This window comes from Trichosurus vulpecula, chromosome 2, assembly GCF_011100635.1.
Source record: "Trichosurus vulpecula isolate mTriVul1 chromosome 2, mTriVul1.pri, whole genome shotgun sequence".
Classification (NCBI taxonomy): domain Eukaryota; kingdom Metazoa; phylum Chordata; class Mammalia; order Diprotodontia; family Phalangeridae; genus Trichosurus; species Trichosurus vulpecula.
In genome coordinates this window covers 28,692,930-28,718,132 of record NC_050574.1, presented here as the reverse complement: position 1 = coordinate 28,718,132, position 25,203 = coordinate 28,692,930, and the positions used below count along the sequence as shown (strand labels likewise).

Genomic DNA, 25,203 nt, shown 5'->3' with positions numbered 1-25,203 from the left:
TGATTTATAACAACAACTACATTATTAGCAGCTATCTCATTGGGGCAACTAGATGGTTCAGTGGTTCAGTGGTTAGAGTGGCAGACCCCAGAGTCCGGAAGACCTGAGTTCAAATCCAGCCTCAGACACTTACTAGCCGTGTAGCCCTGGGCAAGCCACTGATCCTCTGTCTGCCTCAGTTTCTCCATCTGTAAAATGGAGAAGCACTTACCTCGCAGGGTTATTGTGAGGCTCAAATGAGATAATATTTATAAGGTGCTTTGCAAACTTTAAAATGATATATAAATACTAGTTATTATTTGTAAACTTTAAAGCGTTATTTGGAAATCCTCTTTTGGTTATCATTACCACCATCCTTGGAAATTGAAAGAACCAGTGTGTATGTTTGCTGAGCTATCTAAATTTTACTTTTTGGTTTGTGAGCATTAACATTCTCTCCCTCATACCCCAGTCCCATCAGATAAGGACTCTAGGATCTTTGCTTGAAGACCAATAAATATATAAATATTTATACAATATAATTTATATAATATATATTTATATGATGTATAATATATTTATATATAAATAATTATGAAATAAAGGGCTTTCTTTTCCTTAAATAAAAAGGGAGAGAAAGCCCTCACCAAGAGGCACAGTCAAGCAAAGCACATTCCCGCGTTGGCCATGTCCCAAAATGTGGGCGTCTCTCCTTCTGTCCCCTGAGTCCATCCCCTCTGTGTCAGGAGGCGGGGAGCGTGCTTCATCATCAGGCCTCTGGGCTCGTGATTGTACATGGGGATCGATCACATCTTTAATGTTTCAAAGTCTTTTACAATGGCTTTACAATGTAATTGTTATAAATTGTCTCAAAATTGTTATAACCTGTACAAATTGGTCTCCTGTCTACTCACTTCCTCCCCTCCCTGATCCTTGGAAGATCCTGGAAAAGGTATGGCAGGCCTGAAGCGGGGCATATGTGTAGATTGTGGGCCAGGTACAGACCAACGACCTTGACTTCCATGCCTGACAAAACTTGAGAATGTATTGCTAAAGGGGTGGTTAGTGAACGTTTGGAAAAGGAAGCAGTGATCCCAGGGCTTCGGCAAGAGCGGACCAAGCCGGACTAACCTTCTTTCTGTTTTTGACAGGGTTACTAACTGGTCAGTCGGGCAGTGCTAGAGATAAGAGTTTACCAGGATTTTAGCAAATTACTTGATAAAGCCTCTCGTGTGATTCTTGTAGGAAAGATGGAGAGACAGGAACTAGATTGTAGTTCAGTGATATGGATCCAGGACTGGGTGAATAACTGAACTCAAGGGATTAATGACTGACGAATTCCTGGTTGCATTAATGCTGGTGCCTTATTTCTCATGTATTCTCTCTATGGCTTGTTGGTACCTGGTTGTTTGTACCTTGTCTCCTCCATTAGATTATCAGCTTCTTGAGTGTGGGAACCATTTGCTTGGGGTTTTTTTTTTTGTCTTTTACCCAGCCTGGTACCTCGTAGGTGCTTAATAAATGCTCGTTGACTTGACATTTGAATTTTGCTGGGAAGGAGGTCTCTAGTGGAGTGCTGCATGGATCTGTGCTCAACATTTTTCTTAGTGATTCAGATGAAGGCACAGATGGTCTGCTCGCGGCATTTGCCAGGAGAGACAGCGCATGCTTCAGATAACAGGAGTCCCGCCCCTGCTTCCTCCAAGAAAGAATCTAAACAGGCTAGAATATGCGGATGGCCTCTCATAGAGATAAACAGAAAGTCTGTCCCTTGGGGTGGCATGGCGTCATTAGCAGTGCACATGAAAACGATCTGGGGGTTTGAGTGACTGCAAGCGTACTATGAGTCAACAGTGTGTTATGGAACCCAAGAAAGGTAAGATGGCCATGTGTTTCAGGATGGCCCATTGTGGGGAAATGAGCATCCCACTGCCCTCTGTCTTGCTCAGATCACAGCTGGAGGATGGCATTCAGTCCTGGGCTTCATGTTTTAGGAAGGGCATTGATTTATAAGGTAGAGAGCAACCAGGATGGGGAAGGGTCTCCCCATCACACCTTGTGAAGAACAGTTGAAGGAGTGAGATGGAAGATCTGAAGCTGTGGGAGGCAGGCTAGTGGGGGCTATGGAGACTGCTCTTCAGATATGCAGAAGGGCAGGTCTGTAGAAGAAGGACTTAGCCTTGTTCTGCTTGGCCCTAGAGGGCAGAACCAGAAGCAGCGGGTGGAAGGTACAGAGACATCCATTGAGGAAGAGCATCTAACAGGGAGCTGTCCCTAAGAGGAGGGGGCTGCTTTGGTGGGTGGGGTCTGCCCATCTTGGAGGTCATGGGGAAGATGGGGGTAGGGGGAAGAGGAGGGAGAGGACAGAGGAACAGAGAGAGAGGGAGGAAGGTGGGAGAGAGTAGAAAAGGAAAGAGAGAAGGAAAAAGAGCAGAGAGAGAGGGAGAGGTGGGAGCACGGTGTAGTGGGCAGTGGGCAGTGGGCAGTGAGAAGATCCTGGACTTGCAAGTGTGGAAGCCCAGAGTTCAGGTCACCCTTTCCCTGTGACTTTGGACAAGCCACTCCCCTTCCATGGAGCTCATTTTCTTCCTCCGTCCACAGAGTGGAATTACAGAATTTCAGAGTTAAAACAGACCTCAGAGAACATATGGGAGTCCAAGTCACAGGTGGAAAATGGCGCACCAGCCCTAACAAGTGGTGGTCCAGCCTTGGCCCCAAGAATTCCGGAGAAGGCAAATCCATTGGCCCTGGAACGGATCCAGACCCCAGGCCCAAACTGGCCCCTTTACAGCCTCCTCTGCCCTTTGTTTGTCTTTCTGCCCCACCTGGGGCCAAGCACATCTGGTGTCCTCTCATGGGGAGCAGTCAGGTCACATCAGCCAGCATTTATTAAGTGCCTGTTATGGGTAAAAGTTACAAAGAGGTAAATTAAGACTTGACATGGGCAACATCTTCCTAATGCTGCTCCCCCAAAGTGCTAATGGGGGCAATGCTCAGCATAGTCTTTCTTCACTGGAGTTTTCTAGCAATCAGTTAAGAAAGATGCATTAATCACCTACTCTTTGCTAAATTCTGGGAATGCAAAAACCAAAATTAAACCATTCCTGTCTTCAGGGAGCTTACACTCTATTTGGGGAAGAGGAACTGGGGGTGTGGATATCTATAAATATGTACAAGATCTATGCAGAATCCATACTGGGGTGGGGGTGGTGTAGAGAGAATCTGTTTTCAGGTGTGGATTGGATTGGATAAGCGCTTTGGACCCAGCCTTCTGGAGAGTCTGATTCATTGATCCCTAAAGGCCCCTCCAGCCAAGGCACTTTGTTTCTGTGTGGAATCCTCAGGTCCCCTGGTCCCTGAGCTTAGCTCTTGGCAGACCAGGCAGGCTCCTGCTGCTCCCCTGATTAGGTCTGGGCTGACCTACTGGCATCTTGATCTCCATGGCAAAGGTATCCATGGAGAAGCGGAGAAGCGGAGGGGCGGAGGGGGGGAACTGCAGAGAGAGGTCAGAGGGCCTAGCTCAGGGTCCCCGATTCAGAATCAGGGTTAATCAAGTCATTAGAAAACACTACATTTGGGGGTTTATTTTCCTTAAAGCAGTATATAACATTTCTGCTCTGTTAATTTAAGCAAATTATTTCAATTTGGGTGGGTTTGGATCCTGGTTTTGGTGCTTCCTTGTTCTTGGCTATTTACACTCCAAAGGAGCCCGGGGTTGGCACTGTGCCCTGAACACCAGCTTCTTGTACTCTTTATTACCTGGGTGCCCTTGGTGGAGGTGGCTTAAGGGGGCTCCAAGCTATTCTTCAGCCCTAAATCCTATTGCCCTCATGGCCTCTCGAGCTTGGGAATGTCTCCTTTCCAATTTTGAAATCAGATTCCAAAATCTGATTTTCTTCACCTTTAAAATGTGGGCTCAGGGGTTCTGATCTTCTTTTTGTATCATGGACCCCTCTGGAAGTCTGGTGAAGCCAGAGACCCCTCAGCTACCCCAGTCCTGCCAGCCTTCAAGGGCCACCTTCATGAAGCCCCCCAGGACGGAGCGGGGTCGGGGTGGGGGGGGCAGGGCAGGGCGGAACACTCCTTCCACATGGCTCTGTCTCCTTTCCCTGAACTCATTCCATGGAGTGCTTGGTGATGTTTCTTTAACAAATATTGATTGGACATCACAATATGCCTGTCCTGGTTCCTCCCCCCACCCCATTACTCTGCGTTTAAACTGTGTGCGTTTTATACATGTGTGGATGCTTGCCTGTTGTCTCCCCACTAGAATGTGAGTTGGGGTGGGGGGAGCAATGAACAGGATGGGGGCCATATTTTTTCCCTCTTTTTTTCCCCTGGCTCCCGGCACACAGTAAATGCTTGCTGACACCTGTCTGCCTGAATCACTGCACACCCCCAGCATTAGCTGCCCCCTGCATTCACCCCTCTTGTATAGCACCCCCAGACTGACCCCATTCACCGTGCGACTTCCCCTGCTCACGAGCCCTTGGTTCCCTTTGGCCTTCTCAAGAATCAGACTCACGTCCCTCCTCTACCTGGTTTTGCCTTCCCCCCCACCGTATTTCCTACTTCTTCCCCCCCCCCCACCCCAGTACCCTTCAAACCAGCTAGTACCTTCACTGACCCCTGAAACCAACAGCTTCCTTCCCTCTGCTGTGTCGTTTCCTTTACCAGGAATGTTCTTCCCCCTCCCCCTCACCTACCCCAGGCCTCCCAGCCTTCAGGGGCCACCCATGAAGCCCCCCAGGAAGACCACACCTTCCACATGGCTCTGTCACCTTCCCCTGAGCTTGTCCCAAAGAGTGCTTCAGTAATTGATGGTTACTGAACACCTGTTAGGTTAGTGGACCAAGCCCTGGGCTTCAGGTCTAACGAGCCCTGAGTTCAAATCATGTCTCTGCCACTTACTAGTTGCATGACCTTGGGTAAGTCTCTTAGCTTGGGGTTTCATTTCCCTTATCTGTTTATAAGGGTTAGGTGATTTCTGAGGGCTCTTGAAGCTCTAATATTCAGTGATTTTATGTATAAGATACAAGGAGGAGACAAGGAAGAATAAGGTTTCCCCTGCCCTCAAAGAGCTCCCACCCTAGTAGGAGAGAGAAGGGTCCCAGACATCTAGTTGGAGCTGAAGGTGTAAGTGTAATCTGGCAGTTTAGACACAGGACAGGGAGAGGAATCGCCCCAGGTTCAGGGGATCTTACACATCCTCTGGAGGAGGAAACTGAGGGCCAGAAAAGTTCATTGACTTACCCAAGATATAGGAGATCCAGGATTTGAACCCAGGTCCCCTCCGCCTCTAGATCCATCCGTCTTCCTACTGCGACCCTCATTCCCTGCCTATTAATAGTTCTCCTACTGTTGGAGTTTTGAGTGACTGTGTGATTTCTCCCCCGTCCAAGACTAAGAGGTCCCTCGACTCATAGTTAGGCCTGGAAGGGATCGCCTAGTCCACCCTGGCATTTCAGAGATAAGAAAACGGTGGCCCCCGTCAGGACTTAAGTGAAGTGATGGTGAACCACATCTCCTGCCTCTTAGCTGGGAGGTGGTGGACTACAGGCGCAGAATGGGGCATCTGTTTTCTAACCGTGGCCACTGTGTTGATTTGTTTTGTTCAGCCGAGCTTGTTTGCCACATGGGAGGGTCCGTTGAGGAGCAGGAATGAGTCGTTGGGATATGACTGATATTATAAAGTGATTGAGAGAGGAAAGAAAAGGGGGAGAGAGAGAGGAAGAATGTAAAAAGGGATTCTCAGTTCCTTGCTCGGCCCCCAGCCCCTCACTCGGGGAAGCAGCCCTGCAGAGCAGGTATCATCATCCCCACTTTGCAGATAAAGAAGTTGAGGCAGGAGAAGTCCTTCACCCAGGGTCCCTCAGGTAGTAACGTCTGGCTCTGCTTCCCCCAGGCCTTTCCTCTGATCTCCGCCTCCAGGTGGCTGCTGAAGAGAGGGGAGCTCTGCTTGGTGGAAGAGCCCAGCCTCTTCCGGAAAATCTCCAGCCGGCCAACGTGCTACCTTTTCCTGTTTAATGACGCCCTGATGGTCACCAAGAAGAAGAGGTGCCCCTCGACCCCCCCTGCCCTGTGACCTCTGGGGGCTGCAGGAGGGCCAGTGTGGGGGATGGAAAGCCCGGGGACAGCTTGGGAGGGAGGTTCTGGCTGACTCTTCACGACCGCAGAGAGCATCCCAGCCTGGACCAAACGTCTCTCCCTTTTGTCTGGCTTCCCAAGCGATAATGTCTGTGCAGGGTTTATGTGGCTTAAGCCCACCCCCGTGGGGCAAGAGCAGGCCCAAGGGGAGGGGCACTCAGGGAGTCCAGGAACTTCATGCGGACACCCGGTTGGCTTTAGCTCATGTGGCTCAGAACTCCCAGACTCAGGAGTTCCACCGGCCTCTGCCTCCCTGTAGCATTTATATAGTGCCTACTGTATGCCCGGCACTACACTAAGCACTTTACAGATCATATCTCACAACAACTCTGAGAAGTACGCGCTATAATTATTCCTGTTTTATAGATTTGTAAACTGAGGCAAACGAGATCAAGTAATTTTCCCAGGGTCACACAGCTAGTCAGTATTAGAGTCAGATTCAAATCCAGTTCCTCTGCCTCTGAGTCCAATATTGCCCCTGCACCACGAAGAGTAGAAAGGAAGGAAGGAAGGAAACAAGGATTTATTAAGCACTTACTCTATGTGAGGCACTGTGCTAAACCTGGGGATACAAACAGAAGCAAGAGGAAGACAGGCCCTGCCCTCAACGACCTTATATTCTAATGGGGAAGACAATACACAGGGGAGCTGAAAAGCTGGCACCGAGGCATGTTTGAAGTCTAGAAAAACAGGACCCAGAGGAGAATGAAGGCAGTCCAGCTTGAAGACCAAATGCAGGCTCCAGGAGGAACTCCCTTCCTTTCCTCCCTCCTTCCTTCCTTTGCTCCTCCCTCCTTCCTTCCTTCCTTTTGTCCTTCCTTCCTTTCTTCCTTTCTTCCTTCCTTCCGTCCTTCCTTCCCTCCTTCCTTCCTTCCTTCCTTCCTTCCTTCCTTCCTTCCTTCCTTCCTTCCTTTCGTCCTTCCCTCCCTCCTTCCTTCCTTTCTTCCTTCCCCTCACCCTCCTTCCCTCCCAGCAGGGTGCTGGATGTAGGGTCTGTAGGTAGGTGACCCAGGCCACGGTGGGAGCTGCCATGGAGCGTGAGATGCTGCCCAGCCTGAGATCTCACCAGACCTCTTTGCCCTTTGGCAGTGAGGAACACTACGTGGTGATGGATTACGCCAAGATGGACCAGATTCAAGTCAAGAAGGTCGAGCCTGATGAAATCTCATTGCCAGGAGGGAGCAACCGCAGCTCGTCCATCCCTTACCCCTTCCAGGTGACCATGCTGAAGAACAGCGAAGGGAAGCAGGAGCAGATCCTGTTGTCTTCAGACTCTTCGTAAGTAGATGGCGGTAACAAGTCTGGGCCCCCCTTCTGGGAGCACTTGAGGGTGGGGACAGGAGAGGGCAGGCACAGCGCTAGGGGTGTAGAGGGGTGTAGCCACTGACCCTTTGGGCTGGTCTGATGGATATCATGGGTTGCTTATATGCTATGACCTTTAGATCACTGATAGGGTCATGGATTTAGATCTAGGAGGGTCATCCAGCTCAGCCTTCTCATTTTATAGACAAGGAACTGAGATACATTGGTTAAGTGTTATACCCAGGACAATAACCATCTGGCTTTTGACTCCAAAGCCAGGGCTCTTGTGTAATGCAGGACTATGCATAAATGGCTTTCCTCTCCTGTAAGAGAGTAGAATTGTTACACACCACACACACACACACACAAGCACGCACGCACGCGCGCCCAAGAATGGGGGTGGGGAAACTACTGTTAGACAAGAATAGAGAATTGCCCCCCATTTCGGGGACGGTTTTGATGAGTCAGATTTTGGATATGTTAGGTTTGTGGTGAGGTCCAGACAACTAAGTGGAGATGTCCTTTCGTGATTTAATGATATCATCTAGAGAGGTGATATTAGATGTCATTTACAGTACTGTTAGAGAGAACTTCCAATAAAGTTACTCCCTCTACCAGTACACCTGGATGCATTTAAAAGGCAGTTGCTTACAGCCTATGTCCATCAGCACCAGCTTGAACAAGCATCTGGGTCAGCAAAGGGTGCAATTAATAAACAAAAATATGCAATTATATTTGTCTTTGGTTATCAAAGGAAGTGGAGAGAGGAGTGCAGGGGTGGGGCACATGTCTTTCTTTATAAAACTCTCATTCGGGTCTTTGGATTCCATAGCTAAGATGTTGTATTTGGCAGAAAGGACTCCAGGATGCATTTTCTGTTGAAAATTCTAAACATCACAGGTGCAGGACTTTTCCAGCATAGCATCGTCATCTCAGATTCCTGCTAAAGCATAATCTATTTTCCTCTGGTTCTCAAATTCATAATTACTATAAATCTCCCTGCACTTTGATTTGTTTTCAATTTATGGGGCCTTTTTTTTCCAGCACTTTATAGTTTACATATTTGTAATTCCATAATTTAATATAGCTTTTGTTTCCACTATAAGAATTCTATTACAATACCATTTCAAAAATGGAAATAACTCTTTTGAGAGACAAAAAAAAATGAAAATCGACTTGTTGCCCTCAGAATTTCAGATCAGAAAGTGAAGGTAGACATGTTGTGACTCTGTTTTGATCCTATGGAACAGAGGTGTTAAATTCAAATAGAAAGGGGGGTAGGGCACCAAACGGTCCATAAAAGGATGCCTGTGGGCTATATATTGATTTAGGAAACCACAAATTCACATTATCTATATTCTATTTATTTGTTGTATTCAGTATTTCCCATTTACATTGCAATGTAGTTTGGGCCACACTAGGATCCCTCTGAGGCCACTCCTTCAATGCCCACTCATACACTGGTCTGAGTCTTCAGAAGAGCAGCTGCTGTTTTCAAGGATTTAAAGGAATCTCTTGAGGGGTGGGATTTTCATACTGTAGCTCATGAGCCCCTACTGGTGTACTTCCTATCAGCATTAGTGAGACAGACTTAATTCGTTTTTAGAAAGGGCATTTACTAAGATGGTAAAGTAAATACAACTGGTACTTTGGGGTCAGTACAGCGGTCAGGAGCCACATATGTAGAGGACGTGTGTGGCCAAAGTGTAAACCCACAACTCTTAGTTGCCGGAAGTCTTTTCATGAGTCCATAGCCCACATTCTCCCCCAATACAAGGGGTAGCATTCCTCGAAGCTGCTCCCCTTTTTGGGTGATTATCTTTTTTCAATCTGTCTCTATTCATGTTTGTTTTCGCTGTGTCATAGATCCCACATAGAACCTCTCTTTTCTGGGGTGACTAGCTGTTTACTCTTTTCTAGATACCCCATTTCATACAGTCCCTTCTCTTGTGATATGATCAGTGGAAGTGAGAGGAAAGAGACAGGCGTGTGCGCATACACACACACACACACACACACACACACACTTACACTATCACCCCTCTCCCCACCAAGAATGCTTCCTTCTGAACATGGAGTCTTTCACCGTTGGGCTGGCTTACTCCTGAAATTCCTCCATTGTCTCAAACCCCCAGAAGGGTGCCAAGCCCAGGCTCATTAACAATTCCCACTTGACCTCAACCAAAGGGGATCATGCTTTGCAAAGAGATGTGGCCACTCATTGGGCGTGTTGGAGAGAGCACTCCTAGTCCGGTCTGGGTTGGGCTGAATGGCCTCTGGGGTCTCTTTTTGGACCCTGAGTAACTACAAATTTGACCGTGTTGGACAACAGAAATGTGATGCTATTGAGGCTTCAAAGCCCAAAAGTTATATCATAGGATTTAGAGCTGGAAGACAACCTTCGAGGCCTACTAGTACAACCCCCTCATTCTGCAGATGAGGAAACTGAGTCCCAGAGAGGTAACACAGATGGGTGTCAGAGGCAGGATTTGAACCCAGGGTCTTGGACTCCAGAGCCAGTCTTCTTCCCGCTGTGCCTTATTTCCTTGTCTTCATAATCCTATCATCAAATACAGCAAGGCCCCAGTTAGTGCCAATTATGAATCCCTTGAAGTGGTCACATGTATTTGAATTCAGTTATTCCAAGTATTTAATGGGTTATAATTAAGTAAAATATGGTCGCTGGTTCCTGCCCAGTGGAAATATGCAGTATGAATTGGAATGATGTGACCACCGTGGAGAATTCACCATTGGCACTAATCAGGACCTCGCTATAATTCAAGTGACTCCAGAGTCATCACGTAGTCCAGCCCAGAAGGGCGTCAGATTGGAGCTCAGGTCTTCTGATTCCAAAGCCAGCTGTTTTTGAATAGGCTGGAATCCCAACTCTGCCATTCATTGTCTGTGTGACCCTGCCTCTCTGTCTCTGTCTCCCTCTTTTACTCTAGTTCTCTCTTGTCTCTCTCCCAGCTTCATCCTCTGTAAGATGAGAAGGTCGTCCTCCGAGGTCCATTCTAGCTTTAAATGTTTGCCCTGGGAGCTCCAGAGTCTCAGCTTGTTTTCTCTCGTGTCCACAGGAGTGACCGGGCCCGGTGGATCACCGCCTTGGAGCATAAGGAGAACCAGGAGCAAGAACTAGCCAGTAAAGGAGGTGAGACCCAGGCTTGGGATCGGGAATGAAGCCAGATGGGGGCGGACTGCTCGGCCTCCTCCATGCAGCTGGAGTGCATAACTCTGGCTCTTGCCGATAGGATCTTTCAGCAGGTGGGAGTTAGGGAGTTGGAGGAGCTGAGATTCCTCAGAGATGAAGCAGACAGGACAGGATGCTTATGTTGGAGCAGGAGTCTGGAGAGCTGACCGCTTGGGCTGTGAGGGCCTGGGGGCCTGGCTCTGCCTTCAACTGTAAGGGAAACAGAGATCCCCCTTCCCACCTTGGCACACCTCGGTATGATCTGAGAACATCTGCCACTGCTCCTTGCCCCAGGCTAGGCCTCCCCGGAGAGAGCCCTGCTCAGACCTTGAGGGGTCTGTGTGTCTGTAAACACACCTGTCTGTGTATGTTAATGCAGGGGAGGGCACAATGCACGTCTATGCAGAGGCATTTAACACTGTTAACCACTCTCTCCCCTGGTTACTCTCTCTTCTGTGCACTGCTGTGACTACTCTTGGTTCTGGCCCAACCTGTCTGACCTCTCTTTCCTTCTCAGTCTCTTTTCCTGAATCTTCATGTCCCACCCACTACCTGTGGGGTCAGGGATCCCCTCTAGGGGATCCATCCTTAGGCCCACTTTGCTTTTCTGTCTATACTCTCTCACATGGTAATACCACCAGCTCTCGTGGGACTGAGAGGACTCCCCAATCCAGCCAGTTGTAGTCTCTTGGGCCCGACTTCCAGTCCATCACCAACTGCTGACTGGCATTTCACATTGGATGTCCTGGATGCGTCTCAGAGCAGAACTCTTCCCCTCCAAACCCACCTGTCTCTATTTCTGCCAAAGGCCCCTCCATCATTCCAGTTACCTACAAACAACCTCAGAGTCGTCCTCAATCTCTCTCTCTCTCCCTCACCCCACGTACACACTCAGTTCCCCATCTCTTGTATGTTTTCCCTTCTATCTGCTTACTTAGCTAGCTCGGGCCCTCGTTTTCCACCCGTACTACCATGTTCATTGGTATCCATGCCTTCTCTCCTCAACCCAGACCTAACATGAACCAGGCTTGACCATTGACCCCTGCTCATTAAATTTCCAGTGACTCCTAGGACCTCTGGGATCAAATCAAGACTGTTGTTTGGCATTTAAAGTTCTCAACAACCTGGACCCAGCCTATATTTCCAGCCCAATCACATGACTCCCCTCCACATACACTATGGTCCTGCCAAACTGGTGGTCTTAATGTGCCCCTTACATGATGCTGTGTCTCCCACCTCAGTGCCTTTGCATGGACTGTTCCCTAAGCCTAGAGTGTTCTCCCCCTCACCTCCGCTCAGCTCAACCACCACCACCTCCATGCAGCCTTGCCTAATCCCCCAAGAGAGCCACGTCCCCATTTTTATATATACTTATCTGTGTATGTGTTGTCTGCCTTGGTGAGAATATGAGGGGCAGGGACTCTTTTCTTTTTGTTTCTGCCACCCACCCAACATCCAGGTAATGCTGGGACAACTGTAGGTGCTTAATAAGTTCTTATTACTGGAATGATTGACAGTCATGAGTCTGCGTGTGCCTGTGTCCCTGTTTTAAATTGGAGGTCTTTCTTGGCCTCCCCTCTGTGTAGGGTTAGACACAAGGAGGCTTCTCCGAAGTGAGAAATGGGGGGCGAAGCAAGGAAGGGAGCTCTAGGCTTGAGGCCCATCAGTAAGCTCGGAGATGCTCCCTGGGCGCCCTCTGCCGGCCCCGTTGTGTGGAGCAGGTCCCAGAGCCCAGGCCCTGCCCTCCTCCCTGAACCGAGGGCCCAGGAGCTAAACCTGAGCCAGCCAGAGGAGGCTGGGGCCGCCCACTAGGAGCAGGGCCCAGGGGAAGGAGATAGAGCCTGTGGGAGCGAGAATCTTCCTTTGTAGCATGCTCACTCTCCTCCTGGTTCCAGGCTTGAGGGCTCTGGCCTCTGGGACACAGACCCCAGCCTTCCAAGGAGGGGTCCCCCAAGTTACCAAAGTCCCCAAGCATTCTTTGCTCCAAGGGAGGGGTAAGGGGAAGGGGGATGCTACCCCTCTTCTCCCAAAGACCCTCACCCAGGGCAGGAAGAACTATCTGGCTGCCAAAAATCCCTGCTTTTTCTTCTATAATGCAGGTTTTTTCCTTCCCTCCTCTTCTCTTCCTTCTCTCCTTCCTCTCTTCTTCATCCTCCTCTTCTCCCTCCTTCCTTGTCCTCTTTGTTTCACCCCCTTCCTCCTCCTCCCTGCCATCTCTGCCCTCCCTTGTCCTCTTCTCTCCCTGATTCCTGGTTCTCTCCTCCCTCTCCCCTTGCCTTCCCCTCCAGTTTTCTGGCAGCAGAGGCTCAGGGAAGCCCCAACCCCCTTCTTTTCCCTGTCTATGCGACCTGAGTGATGCGTCTCCATCCTTGCCCTCAGACCTGCACCAGGTGGAGATCACCAAGGCCTACTTTGCCAAACAGGCTGATGAGATCACCCTCCAGCAGGCGGATGTGGTCCTGATCCAGCAGCAAGAGGACGGTGAGCGTCTAATGAATGAGCCCTGATGGGCTGGCTTAGAAAAGTGTCGCAGAATGTTAGCCAAGCTAAGTGTGCCCCTCTCTATGTGGCAGACGCACGGTAGGGCAAACGTTGCGTCGATAGGATCCTGATTTAACATCCTAGAGAAAGTTATTGATAATTGCCCACACTTCTATGGGGCTTAGGGTTTATAAACCTCATTCAGTCTGACATGTCTTTAATAGGGAAGTCCCCTAGATTCCTTGATCCATATGGGGACCCCAAGCATTTTAGGATGGTACCAAGAATAGACCCACTGAGCCAGTGGCTTCTCCATTACCTGCCCCTGCTACATCCAGACCCTCAGGAATGAGCTCTTTCTACCATTTTTTTTTACAGGCTGGTTTTATGGAGAGCGTCTGCGTGATGGGGAGATTGGCTGGTTCCCTGAGGACTATGCCCAAGCCATCACCAGCAGAGTGGCTGTGGAGGGCAACGTGCGCAGGCTGGAACGACTTAGGGTGGAGACAGACGTGTAGGCGACTCATCAGAGCCTTCCCAGGCTTTCCAAGTTTCTTGTCTGGGTGCAGGGGTATCACAACAGACCCTGGGCTCCCCATCAGTTTGCAGAAGGTACCTGTGAGCCTGCCAAGCCTTTCCAGGGAATCTTTGGGGTTCCGGTCAGGCCTCTCTTCACCAGGAATAGGAAGGAGGGTGCCCCTTCCCATTACCCTTTTCCCTGGGCCAATCTTTGTTCCAATTTTGGGAAGCCTGGGCATGTCTACTCCTGATTTTGCCCCCCTTCTGTTGATTTTTCCCCTTCTCTGAGCTCCAGGGTGCCCCAAATTAACTTGAGGTGAGGCCACTTTGGGTGGGCCAAAAGGTGCCCCAGTAGGTACATCCCATAACAACGCACCTGTCTTCTTATCCAGTACCACCTGTCACACATTCCAACCCTGGCTTTACCAAGAAAATGCTTAATCCCTTAAACCAGGGCTTTTGCATTTGAGTAGAAGACAGGGAGGGGGCCTGCTTAATCTGAGGAAATGATGGGAAGGGGAGGTAGCTCCAGGTCAGAAGGACCTGGGATCTTAGGCCCTCTCTGCCCTCCTCCTCTCAGCTGTCACCCGAACCCCTGTTTTCATTGGCCCAGCAATGATCTGCCTTTGTCCCTCCTTCCCTTGGCCTCAGGGTCCTGCTAAGTGGGTGCGGGAGCACAGAAGGACTTACAAGCCCCCAAGGCTGACCCTGAGGCTGAGGGACTAGGGGAGGAGCACTGGACTGTACATTGTTGTATATTCTGTTTTTCTGAGAAATGTAAAAGTCATTAAAATTATTTCATTAAAACCCACTGTTTCTTTACTGCAGGAAGGGGCCTTGTGTCCTGAGGTCCTATAACCCAGAATCCAAGTGCCTGAATTCCAAGGTTCTCTGCTTTGTCATTTCAGAGCCTGGAACCACTGACCAACATGTCAAAGCTTGTAGCTTAGAATTAGAATGTCCAGAGTTTTCTGAACCTGGGACTCCTCTGAGTCTAGAATTCTAGGTCCATGTAGCCATCTACTTTTTATGATGCAGAACCCTGCCCAATCTTTTCATGACCTAGAACCATCCTGTCACCCCAGAGCCTGGAGATCTAGAACTTTGAGATACTACCACCTTAGGCTCCTGGCATCTAGAACCTTTGGGAGCCCAGTTTCATGCTCTGAAGGTTCTGAGTTCCCAAAGGGTCCAAGATGCGAGGTGTCAGGTTCCTCATCAGTAAAACAAGAAGTCTGGCCTGGACGGCCTCTGGAGACTGTCTTAGTTCTGGATCTATGATCGTATGAGCCAGAGTCTTAGAGATGGAACCTCAGAGGTCACCTACAACCACTTTCATTTTATTGGTGAAGAAATTGAGGCCTGGACAGGTAAAATGAATTTCCTGGCCATATAGATGGTGTCGGAGCTGGGATTAGAAGCCAGGTCTTCTGACTCCAAGACCACCGCTCCTTCCCCTTAACCTCTAATTTCAAGGTTCTAGGCTCACAAGGATTTGATTTTTCCACCGGCAAAAAGTTCCCTCATGAGAGTCACACTGAACAAACCAGAAAGTTTCATTCCTTTAACTTAGTGAGTTTTACACAGTGCTGGGCCCCCTTCGCCACGGAACCCTTACAGTACACATTGGTTGGCTGGTTGATATATAAAGAGAGGATACGTTGGTTGTGCCAACTCGGCTAAAAACAGGACACTCAATCCCCCTCCCCAGGATGGAGCTGGTGGCAGGGGGTGGGGGGGAATGCCTTTAGCACAGAGGAGAAGCAAAGAGGCCACTGTCTGGGGCTGTATACATCCCTTCCAGAGCCTCCCAGGAGCACCAGGGCTGCCCCCCCCCACCCCCAGAACCTGACTTTGTACAGCTGCCCATAAATATCTTTACATAAATACATATTGGACTATATTTCCAGGTAAACAAGGAACCGCCCCCAGAACAGGACAGGGTAGGGCTGGAATTGTCCAGTAACCATTGGTTAGCACCAGGTGAAGCCTGCTGGTAGATTGCAGGGAAGAGTTAGAAACAAACAGGCCAAGCCCAGAAGCCATCTCCTTGTTCTCTGAGCGTCCGGGTGCACCCTTCATGGGCTGTGGCCAGTGGGAACTGATGAGTGTTCCTTAGAACACAATCGTTCCTGGTTGAGTCAGTGCCTTTGGGATTGTCCTGTCCACCAGCCTGACACAGGGAGCTTAAGATGGACCTTTCTGCGGTCATCTCTCCTTGGCCTGAGACTAAGAGGCTATCAGCCCATCCTCAAGCCTTTTGGTGGGGACTGAGACCCCAGGAGTGGCCAGTCATGTAGCATTGTAGTCACCACGGCCTCACCAGCAGCATCAGAGAGAACGCTGGTTCAAAAAAACAAATGAAGGCTAAGATGGAACCCGTCGACTGGTGGTTTCCCGAGGATTTTTCATCACTTACATACCGTAACTCTGGAAGGATGGGCAAGGCCAGGGGAGGAAGGGTGGGTAGGAATGGAAGACAGAGGCTGGAGGCTAATGCTTTGCTGGCTGTGGGCTGAACCTGGGAGGTGATCTGTAGGATGAAGGACGGGAAGCCACTAATAACAGAAGGAGAAAGGAAAGACAAAATGAGTCTGTGTTGTGACTGAGAAGCCTCTAGGTGTTTAGAGGTAGATGAAGGCTCATTTCCTGTCTGTAGCAACTTAACCACAGTTAGTGACCCCAGTAAAATAGTGCCCAAATCCCTAAGACAATGAATGGTAACAGCTTTCACTATAGAAAACACACAGTGGAGCTAAAGAGCTCACGCTGTACAGGAGTTTGGGTTGGGGATGGGCTAGAACATGTAACTGCTAAGTATATATACACTTGTTATTTGAGGAGTGAGCAAGCTCTAACAGTTATGAGGATCAGGGGATGGTAGGATGGCTGGGATCCAAGCCTGGCACTCGATTCATTGCACCGTCTAGCTGCTATTCTAGATTTAGGGTCATTGAACAGTATTGTCTGGCTGAGGGGCATGCAGGAGAATTGGCAAAGGGAGGAGGGACTCCCCATCTCCCAAATGGACTCAGGCTCCCAATAGCTCATATATTTTGTTTGCCTTTTTAACAAAGCCTGGCTTTATGCCATCAGCCCCTTTGGTTCCAGGACAGCAGAAAACTGGGGCACCCTGGGAATCAAAAACCTGCCCTGCCCCGCTCACTGTGCACGTGCATTTGCTTCTAACAGATGCCCAGAGTTAGGAGGCTTATCCAGCTTCCCCTCAGCCTTCACCCTTTTCCCCCAAGCCCTGAGCAGACAGACCCAGTGACCAGAGCATCTTCAGAAACACAAAAGAGGCCCAAAGCAGATCCCCTTACCTGGGTCGAAAACTTGGGACTTGCTGGCTGGGAGCTGTGGGGGGCCACCTGAAAGATGACCGTAACAAAAAGGGAGGGATGGGTAAGCCATCTGATGCCTGGCACTCCAGCTTCTGTGCAGGAGGAGGGTCTGCTCTGATCATTCCCACTCTGGGTAGACCAGTTTAAAAGGGGACAGTGAGAGTCAACCCCGAAATTGGCAAAGGCCACCACATCACCAAACTCCACCTAGACCCCCCAGATCATTTTACCTTCATTGAAAAAACAAGCCTCTCCTCTCCTCCTCCCCCATCTCCTTTTAACATCAAAATCTAGTCAGTGTGAGAGAAAGGAAAGAATGAGGAATTTAGGGGCAGAGGACCTGGGTTCAAATTCTAAGTTCACAAAATCATCACCTTCCTGGGCCCGTTTCTTCATTAAATGAGGGGGTTGGACACAATGGCTTCTGGGGGTTTCTTCCAGCTCTAACTAAATCTATAATCTTATGAGCCCATGAGCCTTCTCTTTGCCTCAGTTTCCTCAGCTGTAAAATGAAAGATTGGCTTCAGAGGTCCTTTCTAGATCGAGGCCTATGACCAATAACCCGCTTACACTTCTCTTAATGGACTCTAGGTCCAGCCTCCAGATTCAGGTTGTTCCCACGGCTGGAATTCTCTCCCTCCCCCTCTCTGCCTCCCGGCTTCCTTCAAATCGTACAGGAAGCCTTGCCCAGTCCTCCCACATATCAGTGGCTGCCCGCCACAATTATCTACAATCCATCCTGACCATATCTTGTTGGCACCTGGCTGTTTGCATGTTGTGTCCCCTGTTAAACTGTGAGCTCCTTGAGAGCAGGGGCCGTCTGGGTTTTTTAATACTTTTTTTTATTCTGAACACTGCACAGTGCCTAGCATATATAGTAGGTGCCTAATAAATGCTTGTTGATTTGTTTCCTCATCAGAAATCAAGCAGGTTGAACAATCAGGGCGTCTTACATTTTTTCTACTCCCAAACCCTAACTGGGGTCACGACCGATGGCCTCTGAGTTCCCCACAGCCCTAGATGTGTGATGCTTTGAACTCCATCCACATTCAGGAATTAGGGAAGAAGGGGAGGGGAAGGAAAGGGAAAGGAACAAGCATTCATTATGCACCTACTATGTACCAGCATCCTGCTAAGCACTTTACAAATGTTCTTATTTGAGCTGCACAATGACCCTGGGAGGTAGGTGTTGTTATTATCCCCATTTTACAATTGAGGAAACTGAGGCAAGCAGGTTAAGTGACTTTCCCAGGGTCCCACAGCTAGTAAGTGTCTGAGGCTGGATTTGAACTTGGGTCTTCCTGATTCCAGGCCCAGTATTCTGTCCACTGTGCCATTAATACCATCATTTATGCAGATGACTGGATTTGACTTGAGGAGGGAATAACATACACACTCAATTGGGTATCTTACCCCACAGGAAAGAAGGAGGACGGGGATAAAAAAGGGGGAACGATAGAAGGGAGGGCAATAGGGGGAGGAGGTAATCAAAAGCAAACACTTTCTAAAAGGGGACTGGATAGGAGGGAGCAAAATATAGTTGGTCTTTCACAACATGAGTATTATGGAAGGGTTTTACATAATGATGCACATGTGGCCTATGTTGAATTGCTTGCCTTCCTAGGGAGGGTGGGTGGGGAGGGAAGAGGGGAGAGAATTTGGAACTCAAAGCTTTAAAAGCAGATGCACAAAAAAACAGTTGTTTTTGCATGCAACTGGGAAATAAGATACACAGGCAATGGGGCATAGAAATCTTTCTTGCCCTACAAGAAAGTAAGGGGGGGAGTGGGGTGACAGAAGGGAGGGCTGACTGGGGAATGGGGCAATCAGAATATATGCCATCTTGGAGTGGGGGGGGAGGGTAGAAATGGGGAGAAAATTTGTAATTCAAAATCTTGTGGAAATCAATGCTGAAAACTAAAAATATTAAATAAATAATAAAACATTTATGCAGATGACAACCCATCTAACTGAGGCAGCTAAGAGAGTGACTTGTCCAGGGTCACACAGGTACTAAGCATCAGAGGTGAGATGTGAACCCGTCTTCTCGACTCCAAGCCCAGCACCATACTACGCTGTCTTTGGATATGTCCGTGTGTATACTGTAAATACATGTGCACAGGCCCATACCTTGTGCTTACCCCACTACTTAAAATCCTTCCCTTTTCTCCAAGCCCTGTGTCCAATCAAATCCATCACCTGGGGGCTCAGTGGACGGAGCGCTGGGCTTGGAGTCGGAAAGCCCCGAATTCACATCTGGCCTCAGATGCTTCTCAGCTGTGTGACCCTGAGCAAGTCGATTAACCTCTGCCTCAGTCTCCTCGTCTGTAACAGTGGGGTAATACCAGCTCCTACCTCCCAGGGTTGTTGTGAGGATCCCATGAGATAATAGCACAGAGTGCGGTGCTAGATCGAGGTCAGATATTACTACTATTACTACTACTATTACTACTACTACTACTAATTACTACTACTACTACTACCACTACTACTATTACTACTACTACTACTACTAATTACTACTACTACTACTATTACTAATACTGCTAGTACTACTACTGCTAATTACTACTGCCATTACTCCTACTATTACTACTTGTTTTTTCAGTGAAGGTACAGTGATCGGGGGACCCTGGGGCATCCCTACCACGGAGAGATCACGTCCCTACTCAAAGGGCTAGAGGCATCATCAGGATATGTACGTATGCCTCTTAATGTGATATCATACGTAAAACACGCACACCGTACGGACCTAACACAGAATTACTGGCCGCAAACTGGCCCTTTGTAAACCTTCAGAAAAGCGTCCCATAGATGGTGGCTGCGATACCAGATAGAACCAGTAGATGGCGCTGCTTTAACATGATTTCTGTTCATGTCAGTACAGAAAATCCAAAACCCTCAACAGCTTCCAAGTTCACGTGGCCCTTTATGGTTATAGATGGGGTTCTTCTTAACCTTCTTTGGTGTCAGGGACCCCTTTGGCCAATGGTGAAGCCCAGGGACCCCTGCTCGGAATCCTGGTTTTAAAGGCATAAAATAAAACAGGCTTACAAAGGAAACCCACTATATTCAAATAGAGCCGTGATTATTTTCCCACATCCAAGTTCACAGACCTTCTGAAATCTCTCCAGAGAACTCTTGAAGGCTTAAGAACCCCTGGATCATAGAGTTGGAAGGGAACCTCACGTAGTTCACCCCCCTCACCTGACATTTGTTGACATCAACAAGCATTTGTTAAGTGCTGACTCTATGCCAAGCACCAGGGATACAAATACAAGCAAAAAGCCAGTCCCTGCCCTCAAGGAGCTTACCCTCTAGTGGGGGAAGACAGTACACAAAAGGGCTGGAAGGTATGTGAAGATTAGGAGATTTGCCTGAGGTTGCCCAGGTAAGGGAGGGTCTGAGGCAGACACTGAATCCATTGAATGGTCTTGACTCCAAGTCTCCTGTCTGCTACACCATGATGTCTCCTGATAAGGCCCGGAGCTCACTGGTGTGTTATTTATATGTTAACTATTTACTAGCTGTGTGACCCTGGGCAAGTCACTTAACCCTGATGCCTCAGGAAAAAAAAATAAAGATCATATGGAGTCAGGCTCCATTCCCCGTGTCCTTGGATGTGTTAACTAGCAACGTCTGATCAATTTGCGACCCTCTGGTCTGGTGGGTAGAGCTCTAGACTTGGGAGTCTAGAAAACCAGGGTTCAAATATCACCCAGCTGGGACCATTTGCTAGCTGTGTGATCATAGACGAGGCTTTTTACCTTCTCCTCCAAGGCTCCCTTCCTTCTACTCTTTGTATCTTGGGTATATGTACCTATTAATGGACATGTTGTCTCCCCGTGAGAATGTCAGCTACTCAGCTGGGGATGGGATTGGAGAAAAAAAGAAAAAACATGCTCATTAATTGGGAAAAAATAATTTTTTCCAAAAAAAAAAAGTTAGCTTCTTGAGGGCAGGGATGGTTTTTTGCCTCTCTTTGTATCCCCGGTGCCTAGCACAGTGCCTAGAACACAGTCATCGCTTGATTGACCTTTCTGAGCCTCAGCTTCGTCCTCTGTTAGATGGGTCTGATAACAGCACCCATTTCACAAGGCTTCTCAGGACACTCAAAGCAGGCAAAAAATGTAAAGTGGTTTTCGAACCTTAAAATGCTACACAGGTGTGAGCGGCTGGCATTACTTTTGTTATAATTCAGATGTGCTCCAAATGGGGCTCTGTCGGTGCCCAGCCCAGCCCAGGCCTCCCATGCGGAGGAGATGAGCACATGGGGCCCGGCTGGGGTGGGGGTGGGGAGATAGGGTGGGACACGAGCAAATCTGCCCAAAAGGCTATAAAATTCACATCTTGCCCAAATCAAAGCCCATCTGCTCTTGTGGGAATTGGCAGGACACTTCACATTCGTTGTAGGGAACACACAACCCAAGCCAGATGTTTATAGGCTGGGCTCAGGGCTGGGGAGGGGAGGGCCTAGGGCTCCGACTTTCACCAAAGAGCATCTCTGGGCTCTTTGGGGCAAAGAAGGGCAGGAGCAAGAAACAGAACCGGACTGTTGGGCCTCGTCGTCGTATGAATAGAGAGCCGTGGTACAGGGGCAACACCGGGTTTGGGAGTCTGCTTGTGCGGCTCTGGCCAGGCCCACTTCTCCTTCCCTCATCTCTAAAATGGGGTGGCTGGACTCAGCCTCCCAAGTTCTGAAGCTATGATTCTTTAATTGGCTGCTTACTAGCCATGTGACCCGGGTTCTACAAGTCTATGAAACAATGAATTCTGAGCTGGGGGAGACTGATCCTAGCAAGGAATCACAGGTTCAGACTTAGGGGGTCTTTAGTCCAAACTTCTCATTTTAGAGGCACGGAGAGGTTAAAATGACTTGCCCAGAGTCACACATATATCCCTGGTAGGATTGGAACCTAAGTCTTCCTCACTCTAAGTCCAGAGATCTCTGAGGTCCCTTTGTGTTAGTCTCAATAATCCTGATCCAGAATCTGGAGACCCGAGTTTGAATTCCGGAGAGACTGTGAGCGGGTCACTTGTATCCCTGGTGCCTAGCATCTAGCAGGTGCTTAATAAATGCTTGTTGATAAACGAGTCCATTCATTTACCTCTCTGAGCCTCATTTGTAAAAGTGTTAGGATTAGAGACAGGGCTGGAAGAGACCTTGGAGATCATCTAGTCTATTTTAGAGATGAGAAAACTGAGGCTGTGACTCTGCCCCCAGGGCATAATGGGATTTGAACCCAGGTCCTTAGAGGCCAAATCCAGCATGGAGCTACCCCTCTCACAGTGTGGTTATGAAAAAAGCCCTGCACAAAAATTAGGCAGTCACCGGGCCCTGGGCTGGGCATTGGGATGCTCAGATTCTAGGCTCTGCCACCGACCTGCTGTGTGACTGTAGGTAATTCCCTTCCCTCTCTGTGCTGCAGTAAAATGATACTTAAAGAAGGGACTGTTCTATGGTGATCATCAAACACTCATTTCATCAGACTTTATTAAATATTTACTTTGTGCCAAATGTTGGGTCGATTGAGAAATGAAGAGTCCTGAGTTCTAATAACCTGCTCTAAAGGATTAAGCTGCCCCTGTCTCTCCTTTGGGGAAGCCCTTCTCCTCTAGCGAACTTGGTTTCCTTATCCGTAAAATGAGAGAGCCAGACCAGGTGACCTCAGCTTCTGATCTTTGACCCTCTGATCCCTGGAAGGCCAGAGAGCCCGGAACAAAGCAGGGAGGACACCTGTTTATGCCCATAATAAGAAACAGACTCACCTTCTCGACATGTGGGTCCCATGTAGCCTCCCATGCAGACACACTGGCCATTGAGGGCATTACAGTGAGAACTCCCCTCACAGTCACAGCTCAAGGCACAGCCAGGGCCGAAGCGATTCCCCCGGCATTCTGGGGAGGCAAGCGCAGAAGGTACTCAGACCCCTGTGGCCTCAGAGCTCATTTTCTGTCCCTGGCAATGTCTAAACAATATCTAGGAATGCTTGTGCCAGGGGAAACTCAAACCAGGGCAGAGGCGAATGGAGAGGTGTATGGTGGGCACACACAGGCTGCCGAGGAGGGACTGTGGAAGAGAAGGAGGGCAAAGGATGACACTGAAGAAGCGGGCAATTGAAAAAGAAGATGGGTCGATCACTTTCTGTGATGGCAAAGGACTGGAAACAAAGGAGGCATGCATTGACTGGGAAGGGGCTGCAGGAACAGAATGGAATTTCACGGTGTTGTAAGAAGCAACCAACTTGAATACAAAGAAGCCTGGGAAGACTTGTATGAACTGATGCAAAGATGAACTGAAGTAAGCAAAACCAGGAAATTATGACAACAGAAATGGGAGAAGCCATCAAACCACTGAAATTGAATGCTATGAAATTAACATGATAAAGCATGACTCGAGAGAAGTATTGGGAGACAACCTCTCCCTTGCTTCTTGGCAGAGGTGCGGGCCACAAGGGCCACCCTGCAGATGATGTCAGGCTTCTGCAACAGGGGGACACGTTTCACTGAATTTTTTTCTTTTAAAACAATTCGTTATTTTAAGGGATTGCTTTCTGGGTGTGGGTGAGGAGACAGATAATATGGAAAAGGTAAGTGATATAAAAATAAAAGTTATCTATAAAATTTTATTTTTTAGAAAAAGATGAGCCAGACGTGGTGAAAGTGAAGGATGACCAATGGATAATCTTCATGGTCACTGTTATCTTTTCACTGTCAAGGGAAATCAAGGCAAGGAAAACAGTACATTGGATGGACTCCCTTGTGGCAAAATTTGGGGAGTTCCTGGACAAGAATGGCATATGACGGGCATGCATGCAATCCGTAACCCTTGAAGGGATGACCACAGGTTCAGACAAATGTTTCTGTCTTCTTACCAACTGGATGCTAAGCTCTACCATTTCACCACTGCTAAAGGAATGCAAGCCCTAATTCTGTACCTTCTAAATTTGGCACCCTGGGACAAAGGCTTGGTGACCCTGCCCTAGCTATGGCCCTGCATGCCTGGGAATTCTGAAGGGTTTTGTGAGTCCAAAAATAGGCGGCCCAACTACAAATTGCTACTTGAGCCCAAGGGCCTTAACAGAGGCTAAAGGGGTCCAGTATAAAAGCCTGTTTCTGGGTCTATTGGAAAAAATGGGGAAGAGGGTCAAGAGAAGGGGTTCTAGCCCTGGATCTCCCACTGACCATGTGACTTTGGTCTGGTTACTTCATCTCTATGCCTCTGGCTTCATGTCTGTAAAGTGGGGCTATTCAAACCCACCTGACCTACCTCAGGAGGACAGTGTGGGCAGTAAGGAGAAAACCAGGAGAGAGGGTGTGAAAAGTGATCAGTACTTGGACATTTGAGCAGTAATAGCCACATCCGCCTAGGCCAGCGGACCCAGATCTGAAGGTCCGTGGTTAAAGCAGCCGTGTGCTGGAGAGTTTCACCCCTCAACACCTCCACACCGTGGGACGGCATTCTCGCCCTGTGTCTGTCCCCCACCCCTGCACTTACCCAGGTCACACTTGGCTCCCATCCTCCCTGGAGGGCATAGGCACTGGCCGGTGGCTGGGTCACACGGCACATCCCCCTCACAGTCACAAGTCTGGCGGCAGCCAGGCCCAAACATCCCCGGCTCACATCCTGCCAAGGGAGGAGAAGCAGAGGGCTGAGGGGTCAGCCCGGGCAGCCGTGCCCGTCGAAGGCTCGGTTCAGGCCCCCTCCCCCATCACCGAAGCGTGATGTCCAATAAATTCCTCCATGGGAGAGAAGGCCCAGCTGCCGCCACAATGCATAGGGTGCTAGGTGGGCGGGTGGTCCTTGTGGGACTGGGCACATTTCCACAATCTTCGCTGCTGTTTTAGAGGGAAAGGCAAGGTCACGGAGACAGCGACGAGCAAGGAATCCCATTCAGTTCACTCCAGGGAGCACTGATGAAGTGTTTATCGGATGCCAGGCCCCGTGCTAGGTACGGACGATACAAAAATGACCCAGCCCCGGCTTGTGTCGAGGAGTTTACATTCTACCACAGCGATGTCCGTCGTAAAGCATTTTGGAAACCCTTCACTTCAATCCAACAAGTATTTATTAATTATAACAATTTATTCATTTATTCCGTGCCAGGGAAGAGGCAGCATAGTGCAGTGGAGAGAGCTGGCCTAGCCATGAGAAGACCTGGGTTCAAGACCAGCCTCTGTGTGTGGCCCTAGGCAAGTCACTTGTCTTCTCAGTTCCAGACTGAGTAATGGTGACAGCTA

General features: G+C 48.9%; 2 protein-coding genes across 2 annotated transcripts in view; one reads left to right on the top strand and one right to left on the bottom strand.

The window, feature by feature from the left end:
- Nucleotides 1-14,422, top strand: part of ARHGEF16 (Rho guanine nucleotide exchange factor 16) — a 52,948-nt gene extending 38,526 nt beyond the window's left edge. The window contains exons 10-14 of the mRNA XM_036745779.1: nucleotides 5,885-6,036; nucleotides 7,216-7,404; nucleotides 10,506-10,579; nucleotides 12,998-13,099; nucleotides 13,478-14,422. Of these exons, the coding sequence (XP_036601674.1) occupies nucleotides 5,885-6,036; nucleotides 7,216-7,404; nucleotides 10,506-10,579; nucleotides 12,998-13,099; nucleotides 13,478-13,617 (657 nt within the window). The 3' untranslated portion in view covers nucleotides 13,618-14,422. The remainder of the gene's footprint in view (nucleotides 1-5,884; nucleotides 6,037-7,215; nucleotides 7,405-10,505; nucleotides 10,580-12,997; nucleotides 13,100-13,477) is intronic.
- Nucleotides 14,423-15,894: 1,472 nt separating this feature from the next.
- MEGF6 (multiple EGF like domains 6) overlaps nucleotides 15,895-25,203 on the bottom strand; it is a 384,175-nt gene continuing 374,866 nt past the window's right edge. The window contains exons 35-38 of the mRNA XM_036746355.1: nucleotides 24,461-24,589; nucleotides 22,732-22,860; nucleotides 16,942-16,989; nucleotides 15,895-16,176 (exon numbers count right to left, since the gene is read on the bottom strand). Of these exons, the coding sequence (XP_036602250.1) occupies nucleotides 16,112-16,176; nucleotides 16,942-16,989; nucleotides 22,732-22,860; nucleotides 24,461-24,589 (371 nt within the window). The 3' untranslated portion in view covers nucleotides 15,895-16,111. The remainder of the gene's footprint in view (nucleotides 16,177-16,941; nucleotides 16,990-22,731; nucleotides 22,861-24,460; nucleotides 24,590-25,203) is intronic.